Here is a 22686-nt window from a genome sequence, read left to right on the forward strand (position 1 = left end):
TTGTGCTGCCCGAGGAGAGGTATTTGGCCCGAGCCCAGAGTATTCGTGCCGTTTTCGTGGCTGTGGTCGGAAAAAGCCAATGGTGAGGAGTCAGGGTGCTGGAGGGATCCTGAAAACTGTCAAGGAATGTAGATGAGTCAACTGTGTATATATATATATATATATATATATATATATATATTAGTGCTGTCAAACGATTAAAATATTTAATCGCGATTAATTAATAAATTTTTGTCCCATTATTTTTTCTCATTTTAATGCTCTTATACACATGGAAAAGTGGATCGGCTTGCTTTGTGCAAACGTTTTTTTATTGAAAACAACATTGCCATATACTGTTTTCAATTTCACACTAACATTCTCACTTGAAGCAAATAATCTCTCACACAATGTAACACTGTCCATCAATGAAAGGGTGAAAGAAATACTGACGAGGTCCTGATATTGTGTGTGCTTGGCCATCATCAAGCGGTATTTCAGACTGGACGTGCTGCGATGATGATAGCTCAGTTCACAAAACACAAAACAAAACACACAGATCACTTTGGTCTTGTCAATGGAAGCATTTGGCAACTTTTTTTTTTCAGAATTAAACTTTCCGTTTAAAATCTTATTGGCATCCATTTCGCCGTCTCTCGCTCGTCATACACTCGAAACGTAACGTTAACCAACTATTTGGCCGGCTCGCAAGCCCAAACGAGTGTGTGCGGAGTGCCTGTTGTTTTGTTTAAGGTCTAGCTAGATCCGCTTGCCCTTTGGTCGGCAAAGCACCAAAACGTCCTTGCGCAGCGCAAGCCATTGAAATCAATAGGTTTCATGCCGCATCCTGTTGCAAAAGCATGTGAAAGAAAACTACAAAGTTTGTTAGGCCAAAAAGACTGTTAATTGCGTGATAAAAAAAATTACGCCATTAAAATGGGTTTGCATTAACGCCATTAATAACGCGTTTAACTGACAGCCCTAATATATATATATATATATATATATATATATATATATATATGCTTCCTCTAATACTGATAAGATAGGCCTGGCAATTGCTAATGATGATTTGATTGAATAGATTATTTGAACATGCTCCTCCTAAATTTTGTTTTTTGAACTCAATTCTAGGAAGTAGCCACCAGGGTGGTTCCCAGATAAATACATTCCCCTAGAGCTATAGACCTTATTCAGAGCAGCGCCATGACAGGTATGAAAGTGAGGCTGTGAGGGATAGACTTACCGTGTTTCCAATGGCATCCGCTGTAAAAAGCTGAATAAAGCGGCTAGATTACTTACAATTTTCCACAGCTTACATTGTCGAGAGTTTTTTGTCTGACATTTCTTGGAAAGATATTTTCCAGTGTTTCATGAGCAGAACAATCTGAAAACACATTAAATAACAGTACAGCCCATTGAAGAGATGCAAGTCTATCCCTCACAGCCTCGCTTTCATTCTCATTAAAAATCAAAGATGGCGCTGCCGTGAATAAGGCGTATGGGCTCTAAAGTGACGTAAGCCATGCTTCTTGTTGTGACTTTTATTTTGACCACTTATGTTACTGGTAGTTTATTTTAAACCTAGAAATAAACAGAGTTTGAGGATAAAACTAACAATATAAAAAAAGGAACATGAAGTAGAACAAATCGCACCAAATGGTACAGTGATACAGTGGCTTTAGATCATATTTAAATGCAAAAAATCCAGAGTAGGTGCCTCTAGTATCATGCTACAGAAATGCTTTATAACTGTGGCTATTTCAGAAAATATGTAATCATTCCTTTTCCTAATGCAGTTAAAAATAGGAAAAAAGGAGCGATTACACATACACAGTTGTGATATCTTGATCTCACACCTATACACTATAAGAAAAAAAAGCGTGAGGCTTATTGCTACATGGCTGATTTGAAAAATGTGTTAATAAAGATGACAGAAACATTTCCCCCACTTCTCCATTAATGAATGCTTTGAAGAAGATTTTCTACCCCTCGGGAAAATAATTCCTCACATGACACTAAAAGATTTTCAGTTAAATGTAACTTTTTTTTTTTTAATTACTTAAGAAGAAAACAAAAATACTTAAGATTAAGAAAATTATGTTTTTTTTTCCAAAGAGGATCTGTATTGTTCCAAGATGATACAGTCAATTAGGTCACATTTGTCCCTTAGGGACTCAGAAACCCCCTCATAAAACACCCACACACACAAACCTGTTCTGATCAACATTAACCTCCTCCAGCCCCTGGCATATCATCTGTTTGTAGCATCTCAAAGGCAACATCCACAGGGCTTATGTCAGCCTACAATACACAAAAGCCCCTTCAAGGCAAACACAGCCCCGCAGAAGAGAACAGAAGCTCTGACAGGCACTTCTTCCACAAGTCATGAAGCTACTGAAAGTGGACTGTGGGCCTTAATGAGTCCTATGTTGATGGCTACTCCAGCGAGTTGTAAGAGCAGCTCTCAGGCATGTACTGTATGTCAGGTATGTGCGAACTTGTGTGGAGTGACTGACGGCTACCGCTGGGCCCAGAATGCATTGCACAGGGAATTTAGTTGAATGACGCTCTAAGATGTCAAGATTATTTCTTGGCACCACACTTAACTGTCAAAATCGCTGAGGAGATCTGTGTATGAGAGAACTCCAGGACTGTACTGTGCAGAACGATGGCTGAATGAAAGAGGACACATATGGTGGTGCATCAGGCGATTACCTATAAGCTATTTTACTCAGTGTTGTAATACTCGAGACTCGGACTCGTCTCGGACTCGGTCTCGAGACCATATTTTAATGGTCTTGGTCTTGTCATGGACTCTGTCCATTTGGACTCGGAATTGACTCGTACTCTTTTTTTTTTTTTTAGGACTCGGAATTATTCCCGAGTCCACTCGAGTTCAATTAAAAATATTTTTCATGATTATTAATGTATGTTAATAAAATATTTCTTTAAATTGATTGACACGCCCAGTGATTGGTGATTTTCTAGTGTGCAACTGCGCATGACAAATTGTAATAAAATTACTTTTAACACCACCTACTATGCGGCCTTTTTACCCTAAACTGATCATATTTTTTAAACTCTAAGTAAATTTAGTAAAAAAAAAAAAGGACTTCTCTAAGTAAATAAAAGTAAATTAGGTAATCAACCCTCACTGGTCTCGGTCTCGACTCGGACTCGACCGTCTCTGGTCTTGGACTCAACTCGGACTCGACTCTCTATGGACTCGGTCTTGACTCGGACTCGACTCTCTCTGGTCTCGGTGTCGACTCGGACTCGAGTGAGGTGGTCTCAACTACAACACTGATTTTACTTGAAGACATGCTGCAATATATTAAATCGAATGTATGATTTTTTTATTAAACATTGAAATTTAAGATTCAACATTCTGATATATTCTGAAGTCTGTTACACTGACGTCTAATAATGGCTTCTGTTTCTTTTTCACGCATACGAAACTCCACGAAACAGCTGGGTTGCTTCACAGTATTGTGTAACACAATATATCACACCAACGTAGCTTTAGCAAAGGAGTATTATCAGTATGGCTAACCCTAACTCTAACTCTGCTAGCTTGATCCAGTCTATACTGGCACGCATACAGAAAACATAAGCTTTGGTTTCTGCTCTGAGCGCACAAAGTCAGCCGAACGCTGTGAACGTGTGTTAGAAATCAGGAATGGTCAGAGAACATTGAGCTTACCGCGACCATATTGTTGACATGACATCTGTCCTGCTGCCCCTAGCAGCACGCAGATTTGAGGGCGAGTTTCATCTCGTCGGTATCAAGAGAAGATAAGATTGATTGGTGTGTGGACCTACACCAAAATCGAGTAATAGGATTAAGTAAAGATCCGTCCTTATTGCCAGCTGTAACCTATCCGGATATTTATAACTATCAGACAGTATCCGTATAACGTACAAAAAACAGTGATATACCATGCATAATCCCGACGCTACCTCGCTTGTCAATCGACAGACTGATAGTTTCCGTGGTTTCAACAATATGGCCGCCACAAACAACATTGGCTGTCAATGTTTTCATCGTTCGTCAGCTGAAAATATAATATAATAAAATAAGGGGGAAAATCTGATTTGAAACCGAAATTAAATCGATTTGTGGGTGAGAGTCAGTTATATTTCAGTTTTGATTTATTTATAAAAGCCACTCAGCTTGTTTTGGAAAGATATTGAAGGAAAAAAAAAACAGAACAGAAAAGTACACATTAGTACTGAATCTCTTCAATCTTTTTTCCCCTCTCTGCATAAACTATCTGCCTCCGTTTTGACTTCTGTCCTTACACACCAACAAACATACACATCCACAAACACAGTCACAGTATACCATCTCACACTAAGCTATGAACAAGAAACAAGTAGAGCAAAAACAAGCTGATCCCAGACAGAAAAGATGTCAAAGACTGAAAACAAGACTGTTGTGTTTCCTTTTTTAACTCAATCCATGAAATATACATCAAGGAGGAAAGCTGTGGCCAGAGCTACGGAAAAACAGACGATGAAATGCCACCAATTTTCTGTCTTCATCTGCCCTTTCTTTCTCTCCTTTCTCAGTCTACTCTGTTCGTTCCGAGTGTTTGCATTGATTTCAGCAGCCGTCAGGGCTCCAGCATATGATTGACAGGCCACATCTCTCCTCACCACTCGCACATGATGTTTGGAGTGTCAGATTGTGGGTTCTGGAATTCCCACGGTGCACTTGTAAAGAGCGTTAGGTCTCAAACGTCTCTTGTTTAGGCCATCCTTAAAAATATTTTGGTTTGCAGTAACAGCAATTTTTTAAAAAAAAAGGGTCGGTAGGTAGGTCTATATTTTTTTTTTTTCAAGATTCAGCATATTGTGACGTCACTGACTGGGTCTTCAAACTGTGCATCCACCGCTAGGTGTTAATTTTAGGCCAGTCACAAAATGTATAAAATATCTATTTGTTGTGCATATATACATGAGATAGGCAAAAACAAGTACAAACACATGGTCAAACAAAGAATACAATTAAACAAAGATACAAATTAGCCTATATACACAGTGCTTTAATTTCAGGAAGGTCTAAAATTAGCTACTTTTCAGTTAAGTCTGTTGCTCTGTCTGAAAAGAAATTTAATTTATTAATCAAATGTAAAATGACACTGCATAGTTTATCATAGTTAGATTAATGCTTATTAAAGTGTAAGATATTCATTCAAGAGCTGTGAGTGATTTTTATCAGCCTTTTGTTGTTTGATTCGCATTACTGGCTCAATCGTCACGTTTATTAGACTACTGCCCCTTTAAGACCGAATGCAGAACTCTACTGTAATAGATGCACCATCATTTTCTCCCAACTATTTACGTCCAATTAAGACATAAACTGTGTTTAAATGAATCTCAGAGCAGGTCATTTTATATTTTATGCATATTTGATAGTTTAGATGTGCACATGAAGCCCAAAATGAGGCTATAGCCTACTTTTCTTGTCTCGTTTTAGTGCATTTCGGAGCGCGCGTCGTGAACAGCGTCTCTTGCGCAGACTTTTGTGCTTTTAATAGCTCTTTTAATGATTGAACGCGTCCGCAGTTTAGCAACAGTACAGAGTGCACCGATCGTGCTGATTCTGACGGTACGTTTGGGTTTTAGGAAGAAATGACAGCGCAACGCTGTGAAGGGAAGGAAGTTGCGCTAGACAGAATGCGTCTGTAATGGTTTCATCTCAAATATCATCTTTTTATAATCTTTGAAAGCGGAAATCTAAAATACAATTAGAATAATATCCCAGATCTAAAGTGTAGGTAACCACGTTCTGTTCTCATTGTCACTCATTAAGCAGGGCTGTCGTGCTGCGCGCGCTGTGGCTCCGAGTGAGAGATCGCTCTCTCTCTTCTGGACTGCGAATAGCAAAATGCATCACAGACAAATTGTTTAATATTATTATTATTATATATATATATATATTCAGCCCCGTTGCCCTTTTAATACCGGGTACCAAGCGGGAACACTGAATGAAACGAGCAAACCTACAAGCCATAGTGTGACACGCGTAACGTTAAACCAATGGTGTAAACATAATCGGATGACTATGACGCCACGGGTTTTTATTTAAAAGAAAGAACGTAGCCTACGTTTGTAGGCTATGTACACAAGCAACTTTCACAATACTAACTAAAATATAATTAATATTATTTTATTGAATTTGAATTAGTAGTTTGAAGAGTTAAAAAAAAAAATCGGTCGGTCTGAACGCAGGTTACAACCGGCAAGTCGGTCGGACTAAAAGGAAAAAAAAATAAAAAATTGGGTCGGCTCTAAATTGACAGGGTCGGTCGGGTTACGGCAAACAAGAATATTTTTAAGGGTGGCCTTATGTACATTTCATAGCTGTTGCTTAACTCAAGATCAATGTTATCAAGCTTTCAAAACATATTTGGACATATTTTAGGTCATGGCATACTGTTTCAGTAATTATCACATATCAACAGCAACTAACCATATAGTTTCCACAATAATACACTAAAAATGTTTGTCATTTATACAGAAAAAAATATTATACAAAATTTGGTTAACAATGCTACCTTACCATGCATTCAAAAAATTGTATATTGTAAGCGGTTTAACATTGCATTATATGTAACATTACTGAAAAATACTGAAATGGGGTTAGTTTGAAAAACAGTAAAATTACATTCTCAGAAAAGCCTGTGTGTGACATTTTATTTAAATAACTTTGCTTCTTATTTTTGTTATCATCAATGTACATTAGGGTGTTTTGTGTTAGATTTTATCTTATTTAGTAAGTTTATTGCATTATTTTAGCGTTGTGTGTATGACCCTGTGCACTAATTATTGATCTTGTTGTATGGACAGGCCACATGCAATGAATCATATGGCTTGTAGTTTTACCATGGTGGTTTTGTAAGCATTGCAAAGGTAAAATATAGATTTTAGTCATATACTACCATTATATCGCTTAATGAAATATACAGGGATCAACATCCCATCCTGTAATGAGATTCTGTCTTGTCAGTGTATTTTGTTGCAGTGAATTTCTGGCCACCAAGGCTGCCAGTTTTACTTTTAACAGATTATTTCTGACAGTGTTCCAATAGTTGCTGCAGCTACTAGTGAAAAATCATTTTACATTATTATGGTATCCACCAGTTCCCTATCGAGGGAACTCAACACTGCGTCGATAAAATCGACTCTTTGGGGACGCTCCCTAAGCGTGCGCCTCTGAAGTATGAATGAAACTAATCCAATCCTGATTGGTGTTGCGTCGTGACGTAACATGTGACGGCATACCCGGAAGTATAAAAGTGACGCTGTCACAACACACACTAGCTTTCGCTCTTCAGCAAGCGCTTTATGTTGAAACTGTCTGTCTTATTTGGTGTTGTTTGTCTTATTATTGAAAGAAAGTATGGCCAGTGAACAATTCAAGAGGTGTGTGCATCCCTGCCCTCGTTTCATCACGGGTGGGGACGCACACTCTCTATGTGTGTATTGTTTGGGAGTGCAGCACGCACGGGCAGCTCTCGAGGGGGCTGCTTGTGAAATGTGTGAGGCTTTGCCTATTAGAGTGCTGCGCTCCCGGCTGGCGTGCTTTGACGAGCACGGTCAGGCTCGCGTTCCCCAGGGTTCCGGTCCCGCATATGTCGAGGCGATGCGGCGACTGAGATCCTGGGGTTCGCAGCGGGATCTGGCGGAGGAGAGTGAGAATGCTGAGGCATTTTCTCGCTCGCCATCGGCTGGTCCCGCAGCCTCTGAGAGTGGTGTGGGAGCCCGCGCTGCGGTTTCTCCTACCCGCGATCAGGTCCCGGTGCTTGAGCTGTCTACTTCTGAGGAAGGGGACGTGCTCAGCATCGATGCGGACGACCGTGATCTCAGCACGCCATCACGCGGCCTGGGTTATGAGGAGCTGGTGGAGGTTGTGACACGCGCTGTGGCCAGACTAAACATCAGCTGGCCACAACATGAGCAGGAAACGCAAGTCACCAGTAAAATGGACGAGCGTTACCTGCAGCGCAGGTCACAGCCTCACCGCCGGGGTCTGCCGTTTTTCCCTGATCTCCATAAAGAGATCTCGAGAACGTGGGAAAGACCGCATTCGTCCCGTATTTCGAGTCCCAATGTAATAGATTACAGCAATGTTATGGGGGCTCGAGATATGGGATATGGGAAGATGCCGAAGGTGGAGGAGGCTTTAGCGAGCTATCTCTCTCCCGAATCGGCGTCTTCCCTAAAGACCCCGGTGTTGCCTAGTAAGCCCTGCAGAGAGACATCTGCATTGGTGGGCAGGGCTTACATGGCGGCGGGTCGGGCTGGTTCGTGTCTGCACTCAATGGCGATTTTGCAGGCATACCAGGCCGACCTCCTGAAAGATTTGGATGAGGGGGAGGGGCCTACTCCTGAAGATGTCGCGCGGCCATGGTGGCCACGGAGAGGCATCTGTGGCTGAACTTATCCGGTATTAAAGAAAAGGATAGGTCCTTCCTGCTGGATGCGCCGCTTTCGGCTTCTGGCCTGTTCGGCGACGCCGTTAATTCGGTTGTCGACAGGTTTCAGGAGTCGAGAAAACAATCTGCGGCGTTCCAGCAGTACCTCCCCCGGAAAGCGAAGGCCAAATCTAGTAGGGGGGGGCAAAGCAATCAGCCCCAGCCATCAGCCAGCTCCTCCCACAGGGCAGAGCAGAAGGAGAGCGTTTCCTCTAGAGCCCCCCCTCCGGGGTCTTGGCAACAGAGGAAACGCTCCCAAAAACCGAAGTCCTCCAGCCAGAGGGGCGACCTGAGGGACGTCATTCAGGCTAAGAGGACTTCGGAAAAGAGGTCCTAGCCAAGGCAGGACTTCAGAGGGCTGCCCCCTCCGCAGTGAGACAACCGAGGTTGTTCTCACAACGGGGCCCTCTAGGAAAAGATGCAGGTCCGCCGTTAACAGCGCTTCGGGCCGCATCAATTTCCAGCGAAAAGACACCAGAGGCCAGCCTCGAGAGGCTGGTACCCTTAGCAGATTTTGTAGAGGGATGGTATCATCTTCCCAACATATCTCCATGGGTCCTGCAGATAATACGAGTTGGGTACAGACTGCAGTTCGCGCACCGCCCCCCCAAGTTCTCTGGGGTGGTGCTCACTGCGGTGGTCCCAGAGCAGGCTCAGGTGTTGGAACAAGAAGTACAGACTCTGCTGTCGAAAGGAGCCATAGAACGTGTTCTTCCGGTAGACAGGGAGTCCGGGTTTTACAGCCGGTACTTTATAGTTCCAAAGAAGGATGGGGGGTTAAGGCCAATTTTGGATCTCAGGGTGTTGAACCGGTCTCTGAGAAGGTTCAAATTCAGAATGTTGACCATTCCAACAATCGTGAGTCAAATCAGATCCGAGGACTGGTTTGTCACGATAGATCTGAAAGACGCCTATTTTCACATCTCCATCCTTCCTTGTCACAGGAGGTACCTGAGGTTCGCTTTCGGGGGCGAAGCATACCAATATCGGGTTCTTCCGTTCGGCCTAGCACTCTCTCCCCGCACATTTACCAAGTGTATGGACGTGGCCCTTGCTCCACTGAGACTTCAGGGGATTCGCGTATTGAATTATCTCGACGACTGGCTTATTTTGGCCCAGTCTCGGGAGATGGCAGTTCGGCATCGAGATGTCGTTCTTGGCCATATTCAAAAATTGGGGTTAAGACTCAATTTGAAGAAGAGTGTGCTAGAACCGTCCCAGGGCACGACCTTTTTGGGAGTCGTGTGGAACTCGATTACAATGCAGGCACGTATGTCTCCCGCACGTATCGAGTCAATTCTGGCGATGGTGTCCAGGGTGAGGCTAGGTCAGGCCGTCACTGTGAAACACTTTCAAAGGATGCTGGGCCTCATGGCAGCGGCATCCAACATTATTCCTCTGGGCCTCCTTCACATGAGGCCCCTCCAGTGGTGGTTGAAGACCAAGGGGTTCTCACCCAAAGGAAATCCGTTCCGTATGATCAGAGTAACGCGCAAGTGCCTTCAGTCTCTGCAAATATGGAAGAAGCCTTGGTTCCTATCCCAAGGGCCAGTGTTGGGGGTGTCATGTCGCCGGGAAACCGTTTCGACAGACGCCTCCCTTACGGGCTGGGGCGCGGTCATGGACGGCCGCTTTACCAGGGGTCTGTGGCAGGACCATCATCGCACTTGGCATATAAATTGCCTGGAGATGATGGCGGTATTCAAGGCTTTGAGGAGCTTCCTCCCAGACATCGAGGGTCGCCACGTCCTTATACGGACAGACAATACGTCAGTGGTGGCCTATCTGAACCGACAGGGGGGACTCAGATCGCGCCCTCTGTGCAAACTGGCGCATCAGATTATCCTTTGGTCCCAGGGAAAGATATTGTCAATAAGGGCAATGTATATCCCAGGGGTTCAGAATCAGGGAGCAGACATCCTGTCGAGGCAGGGGCTGAGGCCCGGGGAATGGAGACTTCATCCGGATGTGGTGAAGTCGATATGGGAGAGGTTCGGACCGATGGAAGTGGATCTGTTTGCGTCTCGAGAGACGTCCCACTGTCCACTTTGGTTCTCCCTCTCACATCCAGCCCCACTGGGGTTGGATGCCATGGTACAGGCTTGGCCGAGGCTTCGCCTGTATGCTTTCCCCCCGATCGCTCTGCTCCCAGGGGTCCTGGAGAGGGTCCGTCAAGAGGGCATCAGTCTACTTCTGGTTGCCCCGAGATGGCCGACACGAGTATGGTTCTCGGATATAATATCACTCCTCATAGCTCCGCCATGGCCGATTCCTCTGAGGAGGGATCTATTGTCTCAGGCGGAGGGCACAATCTTCCACCCTCGCCCAGAGTTGTGGAAGCTGTGGGTCTGGCCTCTGAGGGGGTTCAGTACCTAAATGCTGGCTTATCAGCTGAGGTGGTTGAAACCATACTTAGCTCTAGGGCCCCATCTACCAGGAGATTATATGGCCTCAAGTGGAAGGTGTTTCACACTTGGTGTGGAGAACGAAGGTTGGATCCAGTAAGCTGCCCAGTGGCTTCAGTTCTGGAATTCCTTCAGGATCGTTTCTCTGCGGGTCTCTCCCCGTCCACTCTTAAGGTGTACGTGGCTGCCGTTTCGGCTTTCCACGCGCCAGTAGATGGTGGACCTCTGGGGAGGCACCAGTTGGTCATTAGGTTTCTCCGTGGTGCTTGGAGGATGAGGCCGGCGATCAGGTCCAGGGTGCCTGCCTGGGATCTGGCAATAGTTCTGGAAGGGTTGTCCCTCGCTCCCTTCGAACCTTTAGAGTCGGCTTCGCCTAAGGACTTAACGTTGAAAATGGTCTTTCTCTTAGCGATTACCTCTCTTAAGAGGGTGGGAGATCTCCAGGCCCTGGCGGTAACGCCAGCTTGCTTGGAGTTTGCCCCTGGCAAAGTAAAGGCCTTTTTGCACCCGAGTCCGGGCTACGTGCCTAAAGTTCCTTCGAGTACGGCTCGCTCTGTAGTCCTTCAGGCATTCCATCCTCCACCTCATGTGTCGGCGGGAGAAGAGAGGCTTCACTTGCTCTGCCCCGTCAGAGCTTTGAGTGTATACTTGGAAAAGTCTGCTTCTTGGAGAAGATCTGACCAGTTGTTAGTATGCTTTGGGTCACCTAAGAGGGGGCTCCCGGCGACCAAACAAACTATAAGTAACTGGATTGTCCAGGCTATTACTGAGGCTTACAAGGTGCGTGGGGTTCCTTCACCTTTGGCCTTAAGGGCTCACTCGACTAGAGGCATGGCTTCCTCTAGGGCCCTTCTGTCGGGAGTACCTCTGCAGGAGATTTGTGAGGCAGCCGGCTGGGCTACCCCGCATACTTTCATCAGGTTTTACAGTCTCAGCCTTCCCAGTACGCCCGGTGCACACGTACTCGGCCCTTGCTGAGTGCCTAATCAGTTTCACTCTGGGGCGGGTCTGTTCGGTGCGTGGCCTAGTGGGTACTCGTTCCCCAAAGAGTCGATTTTATCGACGCAGTGTTGAGTTCCCTCGATAGGGAACGTCTCGGGTTATGACTATAACCCTTGTTCCCTGAGAAGGGAACGAGACACTGCGTCGTGTTGCCACGCCCCCTTTTCAGACCCTTGAGCGTCTTGCTTCATCGCGAGGCTAGTGTGTGTTGTGACAGCGTCACTTTTATACTTCCGGGTATGCCGTCACATGTTACGTCACGACGCAACACCAATCAGGATTGGATTAGTTTCATTCATACTTCAGAGGCGCACGCTTAGGGAGCGTCCCCAAAGAGTCGATTTTATCGACGCAGTGTCTCGTTCCCTTCTCAGGGAACAAGGGTTATAGTCATAACCCGAGACGTTTTTCTGCATTAACTTGAGTACCACTTGCATTAAAAACTAGTAAGGTAGTTGTTAAGTGTACTGTAGGTATTGGGTGGGATTATGGGATGTAGAATATAGTCAGACAGAATAAGGCATTAATATGTCCCTTATAATTACAAATAAACAACCAATATAATAGTAATATGCATGCTAATAAGCAACTAGTTAATAGTGAGAATTGGACCCTAAACTAAAGAGTTAACAAATGAATTAATTAAATAAACATATAATTTTTTCCGACACAGGCTCATTTGTGATCCAGCCCGTGAAACCCTGGCTATAGACGAAAAATCGAATTATGAGATTAAGAGCGTCAAAATGTCATAGCCATAAAAATGGCCATTTTGTGTTTATTGTTGTAAATAATAGATTATACCAAGGGCTTTGAGATATTTGAATTTTTAACTTACTGAAATTCATGATTTTATTGATCATTTTTTTTGCACAAGAAAAAAGAGGAAGTGTGCTTCCAAAACATTGATTTCAATCGTCTCTGGGTTTAATTTCAGCACAGAAACACCTGCAGATTCTTGTATCATTCGGTTCAAAAATTCAGTTCTTATCTACCATTAGAAAGTGCAAACAGACCTTAATATCAATCCGCAAGAGCGACAATCAATGGCAAGAAAGACGGGTTCTGATTTCCGTGTGTCATATCACCCAAAATTTCAAGGACAGCTCATTTGTTCTGTAACTCAACATTCTGCCAAGATAACCATATTATTTGAAAGACGGTTTATGGCTGCTACGTTTAGAAATAATTTGCTCTTTGAATTTCCTATCTGACAGAAACAGAAAATAGCTGATTGTTTAAACAGCTTATATGCTACCAGTCTCGCTGGAATTGCCCCTTAAATGATGAAATAACAGGTCTTACACAGGATTACTTTCCAGGGGATAATGGCGATGACTAGAGCTGTAAATATAATCGTTCCGTTTCAATGTTTTTATGCTTTTTGGACATGCACATCATAGATCTGTTTTAAACAAATTTGTGTTTTAAATAAATGTATCATATCTGAAAATGGGAGAATCTCAGCTTTCAGGATAAACATGGTTCAAATGTGTTGCAGTTGAGCTTGATTTTACATTGGAATATCCTGAAAACAAGAAATTGAAATGAACCTGAAATTCAGCAAATACTTGACATGGCCTAACTCAGTCAATATTTAAGACATCAAGTTTATAATTTCACAGAATGTTCTTTACATTATGTTGGATGACTTAATATAGAAAGAAAAAAAGACTTTAGCTGTGTTTTCACAGACAATGGTCACATTTTTGCAACGTACCAATACTTACATATCACTGCAGTTTCCAACAGAAATGAACACTAGAGGCAGTAAATTGCTAGTATAGTAATTTTCACATCCAATTATGATTACCGGACAGATTATGGATTAATAAAGAATTGTTTCCACACGGCTCCTTGCACAATTATGTTACACTTTTTTACCATAGTGTATGATTTGTAAACTAATATATTTTGGAGTTTGCATCATTAACCAGCTCCATACGTTCAGTTTTACTGACGTACTAAGCTTGCTCGATAGCTCAGCTGGTACAGAATTGTACTTGTGATGCGGAGAGTTCGAGTATGAATCCTGTGAAAGAGCTCAAAGACGAGTTCAAAAACAAGCTAAAATATCATGATTCCGTTTGCGTTTTTACGTCACATTTGCTTTTGTTAACACTATCGGAGCATTTCAATGCAGAACTGTGGTAATACGTACAAAATGTAACGTAAAACGCTGCGATATTCACGTTACTTTATTCCGTAAAAAGACAAGCTTTTAGCTCAACTCCCTGAACATTTCACTTTGAAACAGTTGCGAAACGTGCAAAACGTGACGTATTTTTGCTTATTTGCAAAAATGTTGCCAGAGGTATGGTTTTCTAATGAGCCTGGGGTGAATCTTTCTAGTATTGGTAGAAATGATTTGTACTGTGGTGGTATGGATTGCCATTGTTAAGCCAGGTGAAAGGAAAACATTGCTGTGACTATTATGTACAAAAATATTAATAATACTGCAGTCTCCTGGAAGAACAAAAACACAGTGCTTTCTAACTGTTTTTTTTTTTTTTTCAATCAATTAACCAATAGAACAATTACACTGAATGACAGCACCGATTTCACTCTGCACCACTCACACACACTTGGGCCTGGAACGCAACAAATACACAGATCACAGTACTGTTGGTACTCACACACTCGGGTCTGGAACGCAACAAACACACACAGATCACAGTACTGTTGGTACTCACACACTCGGGTCTGGAGCGCAATAAACACACACAGATCACAGTACTGTTGGTACTCACACACTCGGGTCTGGAGCGCAACAAACACACACAGATCACAGTACTGTTGGTACTCACACACTCGGGTCTGGAGCGCAACAAACACACACAGATCACAGTACTCTTGGTACTCACACACTCGGGTCTGGAACGCAACAAACACACACAGATCACAGTACTGTTGGTACTCACACACTCGGGTCTGGAGCGCAACAAACACACACAGATCACAGTACTGTTGGTACTCACACACTCGGGTCTGGAGCGCAACAAACACACACAGATCACAGTACTCTTGGTACTCACACACTCGGGTCTGGAACGCAACAAACACACACAGATCACAGTACTGTTGGTACTCACACACACTCGGGTCTGGAAAGTAACAAACACACAGATCACAGTACTGTTGGTCCTCACACACACTCGGGTCTAGAACGTAACAAACACACACAGATCACAGTACTGTTGGTCCTCACACACACTCGGGTCTGGAACGTAACAAACACACACAGATCACAGTACTGTTGGTCCTCACACACACTCGGGTCTGGAACGTAACAAACACACACAGATCACAGTACTGTTGGTCCTCACACACACTCGGGTCTGGAACGCAACAAACACACACAGATCACAGTACTGTTGGTACTCACACACTCGGGTCTGGAGCGCAACAAACACACACAGATCACAGTACTGTTGGTACTCACACACTCGGGTCTGGAGCGCAACAAACACACACAGATCACAGTACTGTTGGTACTCACACACTCGGGTCTGGAGCGCAACAAACACACACAGATCACAGTACTGTTGGTCCTCACACACACTCGGGTCTGGAACGTAACAAACACACACAGATCACAGTACTGTTGGTCCTCACACACACTCGGGTCTGGAACGTAACAAACACACACAGATCACAGTACTGTTGGTCGATCAGATTAGAGGACTGGAACTAACAGATAAATTTTTGCTTCAATTTATAAGGGATTTTCTTTTAGGGTTTTGGAGAAAAGTTCTTAAGAACAGATTAAAATAGTTTCTCAGAAACGAATTTCACAGTATTGAAATAAAGCCAACCCATTCAGATGCAATCATAAACAATCCGAAAGTTAATGTAGATTAAAATGCCTTACCCGCAAACAATGGCCATCAGGACCACAATACAGAGGCATTTCACAAAACAGCAATATTATCCAATCCTTTATTCTCTTCAACCAATAGAATAGAATGCCTTTTTTTCTTAAACACACAGGAAAGTAGTTTTTCACAGCAAAAGGCATCAAATACTTTTATACACTGGCAGGTGAGAGTGAGAGAGAATATCACTGTTTTTGAAGGTGATAGATTTAGATGGAGTGCCCTGTTTGAAATCACTTCTTCACAGCTGCTCTCAGTTCACTTTATTTGTTTTGTTCACATCTAAACTTTGAATTAAAGTGGAAAAGATCAGACAGTTTAAAAAGGTTCATTGTGCCCCTAAGACACGTTAAAAGCACAATCTTTCTCTGAACATATGCTGATTGCTCGTGCTGTAAAGCATGGCATCTCACTGGTAGAAGGGTTGTGATTATTGTCCATTAACCTCTCCAGGAAAACATTCACTATTATCTGGAACCAAGAGGTCAGGGTTTGGCTGGTCAGCGTGGACAGTCAGTCCCTGCTGGGAAATGTTGGATAATATTCAAAGAATGTTACATAACAGGGGCTTTAACTGTCAGTGGAGAAACAATGATTTGATGATTTCTTTTAGGGTCAACATTGTAATTACAAATGTAATTACATATATTAATTACAGCTGTAATTTTACATGCAGGTCTTTTTAAAATGTAAGTACAATGTAAAAACATGCATACACAATAAGTCCATTGTATCAAATTATTAATTTCAATGTAAGTACATAGTACCTAGAGCCACTTAATATAAAGTGGGACCCTTTTTTTTTGGACAGATTGGTGTGGGTGCTCTAGTAAAGCTCCGCCATAACAAGAATAGCAATGTACAGTGAGACATTTTAGATTAATTACAAGCCAGTTTTACAAATAACTGTAATAAAATGTCAAAAAAATACTGATATGAAAATTTGAATATTTTTCTATTTATCTATTAATCTGCATTAACATTGCTTAATGTGTACATATTTCAACATTTTTGGGTTATGGTTATCACTATGTCAATCATTACAATTTCGAGAGTGAATTTTATGTTGATGTCACTTCCGAAACTCTCCAGTGTGTGTAATTGGCCATCGGTCCTCTTAACAGCATAACAAAACGCAACTTTCATCTAAATTCTGAATGAATTATATAGCCTAGAAAGAGCACCAAGACCGCTCCCTTTGTAATCACTAAAATGCTGTCACTCAGTTCATCGCAATCTCACAAAGTTCCATTATAATCAATGATTTTCTCTACACTGCACACTGAATCTCTTAGGGCCTGTTTACACCTGCACTTCATGTGTTTCCTCTGATTGGATAGCTGTCAGACGCGCGTTCCTATTCGCATACTATTTGTCCTAAACGGTATTCGAAATTAGAATCAGTGTGTCCCAATTCGTAGTTGGAATGACTATTCCAAAGATCCCCGGATGGTCCAGTTTTTCCGGTTAGAATCCAAAGTGCAAATCCCCTCTGACGGCTAAAATTGCATGTTGGACGAGGATTTGATTAGAACTACAAACACGAATACAAAGTGTTGAAAAACTACAAACATGGAGGATGTGCGAGTCCGACGGTTAGGTAGAGAGGTTGAGATAAAGGGGTTTAAATGATTAAGTACTTAACCTGACGGAAAGATATTTATTCAATGTTATCCACATTATATTTAATCTGCAACAGCATTGTAAACATTTGTAAAGATATGTTTAGTCATTAACTTTTAAATGCATCATTATACAAATTGCAAACACTTGAGGAGAGTCTCAGCATGAAAGACCCACGACTGGCGGATCAACGTGCTTCTACTTTTCTCTCTCCGAAATGCTAGGAAATTAAATTGAATGTGAAGGATTTTAACTGTGACAAGATGATTAACAGGGCAGTTTAAACGGCGACAGGACACACATAACTAAGCGAAAGAGCTGTCCGTTAAAGACACAATCATGGCGGAGTAGTGTGTCCCAAAGCTTGCCTACTCTTCTGCTACACACTCGAAAGAACTGGGCCTCGTACCCCACAGTAAAGGCAGCTAGTGTGGTGTCAAAACCGCTCAAATAAATCAGATTGAAACCAGACATCTGATAATATTCCTGTTTACAGAAACTGTTAAATTGACTTGGAACTTAAACTCTTTCAACGCCTCATTAGCCCCGCAATGGAACAACTCATTAAGGCTTGATTTTCCTCTGGGATCTGGCAATGAAAAAGGAGGGAATGTGAGTAAATTAAAATTCTCTAACAATAAGCAACACCACCCCAGCTTTGTTTAGGAAGAATATTGATTGAGTAATTACACAGAAAAATAAGGGAAAAACAAAACATGATGGTCACATATTTACTGCAGCTAAATATGGCTGTCATTCTTCTTCAGTCAGAAGTTTCTTCATCCCCCCCCCCCCCCCCCCCAAAAAAAATAAAAAAAAATCTTCAGACAACCAAATTCACATTAAATCTGCGATAGCATCTGTCTCGCATAGCATCTGTCTCGCTTCAACTATAGTTGTTCCCACCAGCACTGCCATCTCGGGGCAACCCACACATTTTGATCAACTGTGCATGTTGTTTACAACAAGCATAAACAAAACTCATTGTCTTTTACAATATAACTGATCGCTGCATGATACTATATTACTGGTTGTTAAAGGTAGTTTGGTATAAAATAAACATTGCCCATCCACATTTTTTCTTTAAAGCTACAGGACACCAACATTTTGTAATGACTGTGTAGAAAATAGGGGAAATTTTTTTCTTAAAATTATTAAAATAAACTCAATTCAAGATATATTCTCTGAAAACAAGCCTTGATGATTTTTTTTCCTTGTTCTGAAATGTTTAGCTATATTACTGGAAAACGGTACAAATATACAGGTAAAATCCATACACACATGCAAGGAGGATTCAGTCCTGCAAATAAATGCAACCTCAACTCCTAAAACGTTGCAGTTTGTTCTCGGCTAAAGTACAAAAAGAAAGAAAAGAAAAACCTTCAGTGTGACATTCGTGATTTCAACAGGTGAAAGGTTCATTTAAATGCTCCACTGATCATTTGACTGAGATACTAAAGGTGATGTTTGCTTTGAGGAATTAGCTGACAAAGAAAGCTCGCTGTGTTGATTCCCATGATGTCCCACTTCTTCTCAGTCTAAAGCCGGTAAGTTAATTTGCACTGAAGCCTCACAGTAGGATGTTAATCTTTAGAGTGTGTTTGTGTGTCTAGATGTGTGTATAGTCTCATGGCGCACATAGGCTCATAGTTCTGGTCCAATCACAATCCCTTTTGACTGAATTGATGGGATATTGAGTGTTGCCTTTCCTGCTGCGCGTTGTTGAGTGGGATTTGAAGATGTTATTAGGCAGTTCTTCATCATTTGGGTTGGAAAACAGTATGAGCTATGATAACCCGATTATAATTTCCACTTGGATGAACTTAGGATCGATCTTCCGACTCAAAATAACACTTCACAAACAAGCAGATGTAGAGGATCACGCTATCCTTCAGAACAGTGGTGGGTAAGACCTTCGTAGATCTGTTCGTATGGAGTTGTGGACAACAGGTAAACACCAATGATAAATGGTGGTGTTGCAAATGCTACTTTGTAACTTAATCAGCAACTTTGCAAAATAAAATAGGGCCAATTAAAGGGGAAATATATTTTAAATATGAAACAACTGGTAAATAAAAAAAATACTATTTATCTGGTACATAATCAATATGGATCACAATTAGGGTTATAACGTCATACTCAATATAATTCAAAAATATATACAGTACATTTCCAAAAACAAAGTAATAAACAGCTGAATTTAACTAATTCAAAAAGATACAAGTTCCACACATTGATTTGAACAGATAAAAAAGTTAATAGGTTTACTACTTTTTATTTTAATTTGTTTCATTTTTCCAAAACGCAAAGTTAAAATGCATTACCCAATAATCAAGCATTTATGATAGTTAATTGAATAAATGTAGTAACTTTTAAAAGAAAAGAGAAAAGATTTCAAGCCAAACTGTATTAACTAAGGGTTATGTTTTAGTGCGGTGTAGGGGACTCATTTGACGTTCAGTTCTCAAACCAGTTGAGATCCACTGCTTTAGCAGATGTCTAACTAATTCAACGGCAGCACGTCGACACGAATCACACCATGAGGGCTTTCCATTCACAGGGGGTCAAAAACGCGTCTCTTATCTCAGTGACTTACATTCTCTCTCATTTCCTCTCCAAACCAAGATGCCTTGGTTGCTATTTCATGGAACAGATGGTGTGTGAGTACATTACCTCTCCACAGAGACGTTAAGGAGAAAAAGACTTTCAATCTGTTGAAATTTGGCTTTCTTTCAGACATTATCACCATTTTCTTGCATCAGCAGAATCCCCTACAAACACTTCTGAGGATTCCAGCAATATGACATTACCACCTGACTTTGTTACCTTTTACTGTTGGTCACAATAATGAACCCCAAGCAAGATCATAAAGAATGTATCAAATTATAATTCACCTCAACAGTGAACAAGACAACAGACTGGATTCATGTCAATTTGGTCTTTAAATGGATAAACTGGATCATATAATATTTCATATATGGTGACATTATACAATAAGGTTCAATTTTAGTTAACATGACTAAAAATGGGCAACACTTCTTAAGCATTTATTAATCTTAGTTAATATTGATTTCAACATTTACTAATACATTATTAAAATCAAAGGTTGTATTTGTTAACAGTAGCCATTGCACTATATGAACTAACATGAACAAACAATAAACAGCTGCATTTTTATTAACCAACTTTAAAATTATTGTAACATATATTTTGCTCTTGATTAGTTCATGTTAAGTAATACATTACAAATGTTAACTAATGAACCTTTATTGTAAAGTGTTATATATATATATATGCAGTGTTGTGCAAGTTACTTCCAAACTGTAATACATTAGGTATTACTTGTTACTGTTATTTAAAAGTAATTCATTACCTTACAATATTACTGTCTCAGAATTGTAATGCGTTACATTACTCATGTATTACTTTTGAGTTACTTTCACCAAAATAACTAAGTAGAACTTAACTTTTGGGCTGTAACGATATGCAATATGAAACCGAAATCGCGATTCGCCACACGACTCAGATCCACGAACCTACAGAATCGCGACACACCTCTTCCAACTCCAGCGTTATTCTCCTTACCGTCCATATCCAATGCTGCCTTATCTTTAAATTAGGCTATTAGTATTATTTGAAGTTAACATTATAAAATACGTAGACCTACACCACAAAACTAGTTGAGGATAAATTATTTAAAATTGGGGAAGTCCCGCATTATGGACATGACATTTGCAGTCAAAACTTGAAATAAAAATTCTCAGAAAATACATGTATTGAAACATATATAGGCTACTTCCTTAAAGGACTCCAGACATTAGACAAATATCAGTCTATGTTTTATTTTTAATATTAGGGAAAAGACACATTCATGCGTGACAAAAAAATAGGAGGCAAAATATATTTTTTGTAATTCTGTTAATTACACTGCGCAAATCGGATGAGGAAGGGTTGGCTCTCCAGTCTCCATAGAACTTAAAATATTCATTTTATTTTAGTTTTCGTGTTCGCATTTATGAGTAAAAAACAATGTTACAGACGTGACCACTCTGAACTGGCACTAAAAGACTGCTTTAAAACTTTCACATAGTCTGTTGCCTTTAAGAAGTGAAAGCAGACAATACACTGTAATACAACTGTAATACAAGCCTCACTGAACATGTAACGAGTAAAATATTACTGAAAATTGATTAGTAATGCCTTACACTACTGCGTTACAGCAAAAAGTCATATGTTACTGTAATGTATTACTTTTGTAATGCGTTACTCCCAACACTGTATATATGTATGTGGACAAGACTTCTAATGACTCACTTTGTCCTATTTATTAAGTGTATTCATCTGCCAAAAGACTATAGTATCTTTGAAATACCACCTAAATCTCATATATATATATATATATATATATTGGTATGCACGATTAATTAAAATAATTAATTGGGTTGTCATTAAAAATGTCAATAGATTGAGAGCCAATGAATATACTTCATTTATACACTTTTTAATATTTTATGTTTGCCACAGTTTATGTAGTGATCGAATTATGATATGATGATGCATTTCAATTTACTCATAACCCATGTTTCACAGTGTGTATAATGTAGTGCGGGGGTTGTGATAGTCAGCTCTGTAGTATAATGGCAACCCTGACACCCATTATAAGTGCTAAACATTATGCGAGGCATGACTTACGATATGGAGCATGATGTAGTCTCCCAGCCTGGGGGCGCTGTCGATGCGGACCAGAATCCCATCCTTGATAGTGGTGCTGAAGCCCACCGCCAGTCGGTCGGTCCGAGTGCTGGGCCTCTCGTTATTGGGCCATGTGTAGGTGATAAGACCTCCGCCCTTTCCAAAGATGTACGTCGCTCCAGCTGCAGAGAGGAATAGAGAAAGATTGTGTGAGAGACCAGCTGACTCTTTTACAATGCAACATCTAGCTGGTGGGATGTCAAAAGTACCAATATCAGTCTTTAAGCAGTGTTGTCAGTACAGACTTTAATACAACAATTCAACAGACAGCAAAGAGCTTACGATGATGCAACTACATAAGCTTGAGCAGACAAAATGCCTGTCTTGGCAAAGTATTAATGTAAATACAGCCTGTTTGTCTTCAGCAAATGTAAACAGATGGGACATACAATATAATGTGTCAAAATACCAGATCTGTGCACTAGATCTCACAGTGTAAATGCACTCTTAAAAGGCTATTGTGCTGTATAAATTTATCGAAGAACAGTATTGACAAGGAAAAGAACCACTCACTGGTTTTAGTAGCTTTACTACAACTGAACATGAAGTGAGGCTTAAAGAAAA

The 22686-nt window shown here is 41.2% G+C and overlaps 1 protein-coding gene across 24 annotated transcripts in view; it reads right to left on the reverse strand.

Moving 5' to 3' along the window:
• Positions 1–22686, reverse strand: part of nrxn3b (neurexin 3b) — a 431860-nt gene that overhangs the window by 77288 nt on the left and 331886 nt on the right. For all 24 annotated transcript variants that reach the window (XR_016145978.1, XR_016145977.1, XM_089118444.1 and 21 more), the window contains one exon: positions 22063–22244. Coding sequence is in view for 22 of the 24 variants with exons in the window: in XM_089118444.1 (XP_088974570.1) it covers positions 22063–22244 (182 nt within the window). In the remaining 2 variants the exon portion in view is untranslated. The remainder of the gene's footprint in view (positions 1–22062; positions 22245–22686) is intronic.

Source organism: Pimephales promelas, chromosome 13, assembly GCF_988280905.1.
Source record: "Pimephales promelas chromosome 13, fPimPro1.hap1.1, whole genome shotgun sequence".
Taxonomy (NCBI): Eukaryota; Metazoa; Chordata; class Actinopteri; order Cypriniformes; family Leuciscidae; genus Pimephales; species Pimephales promelas.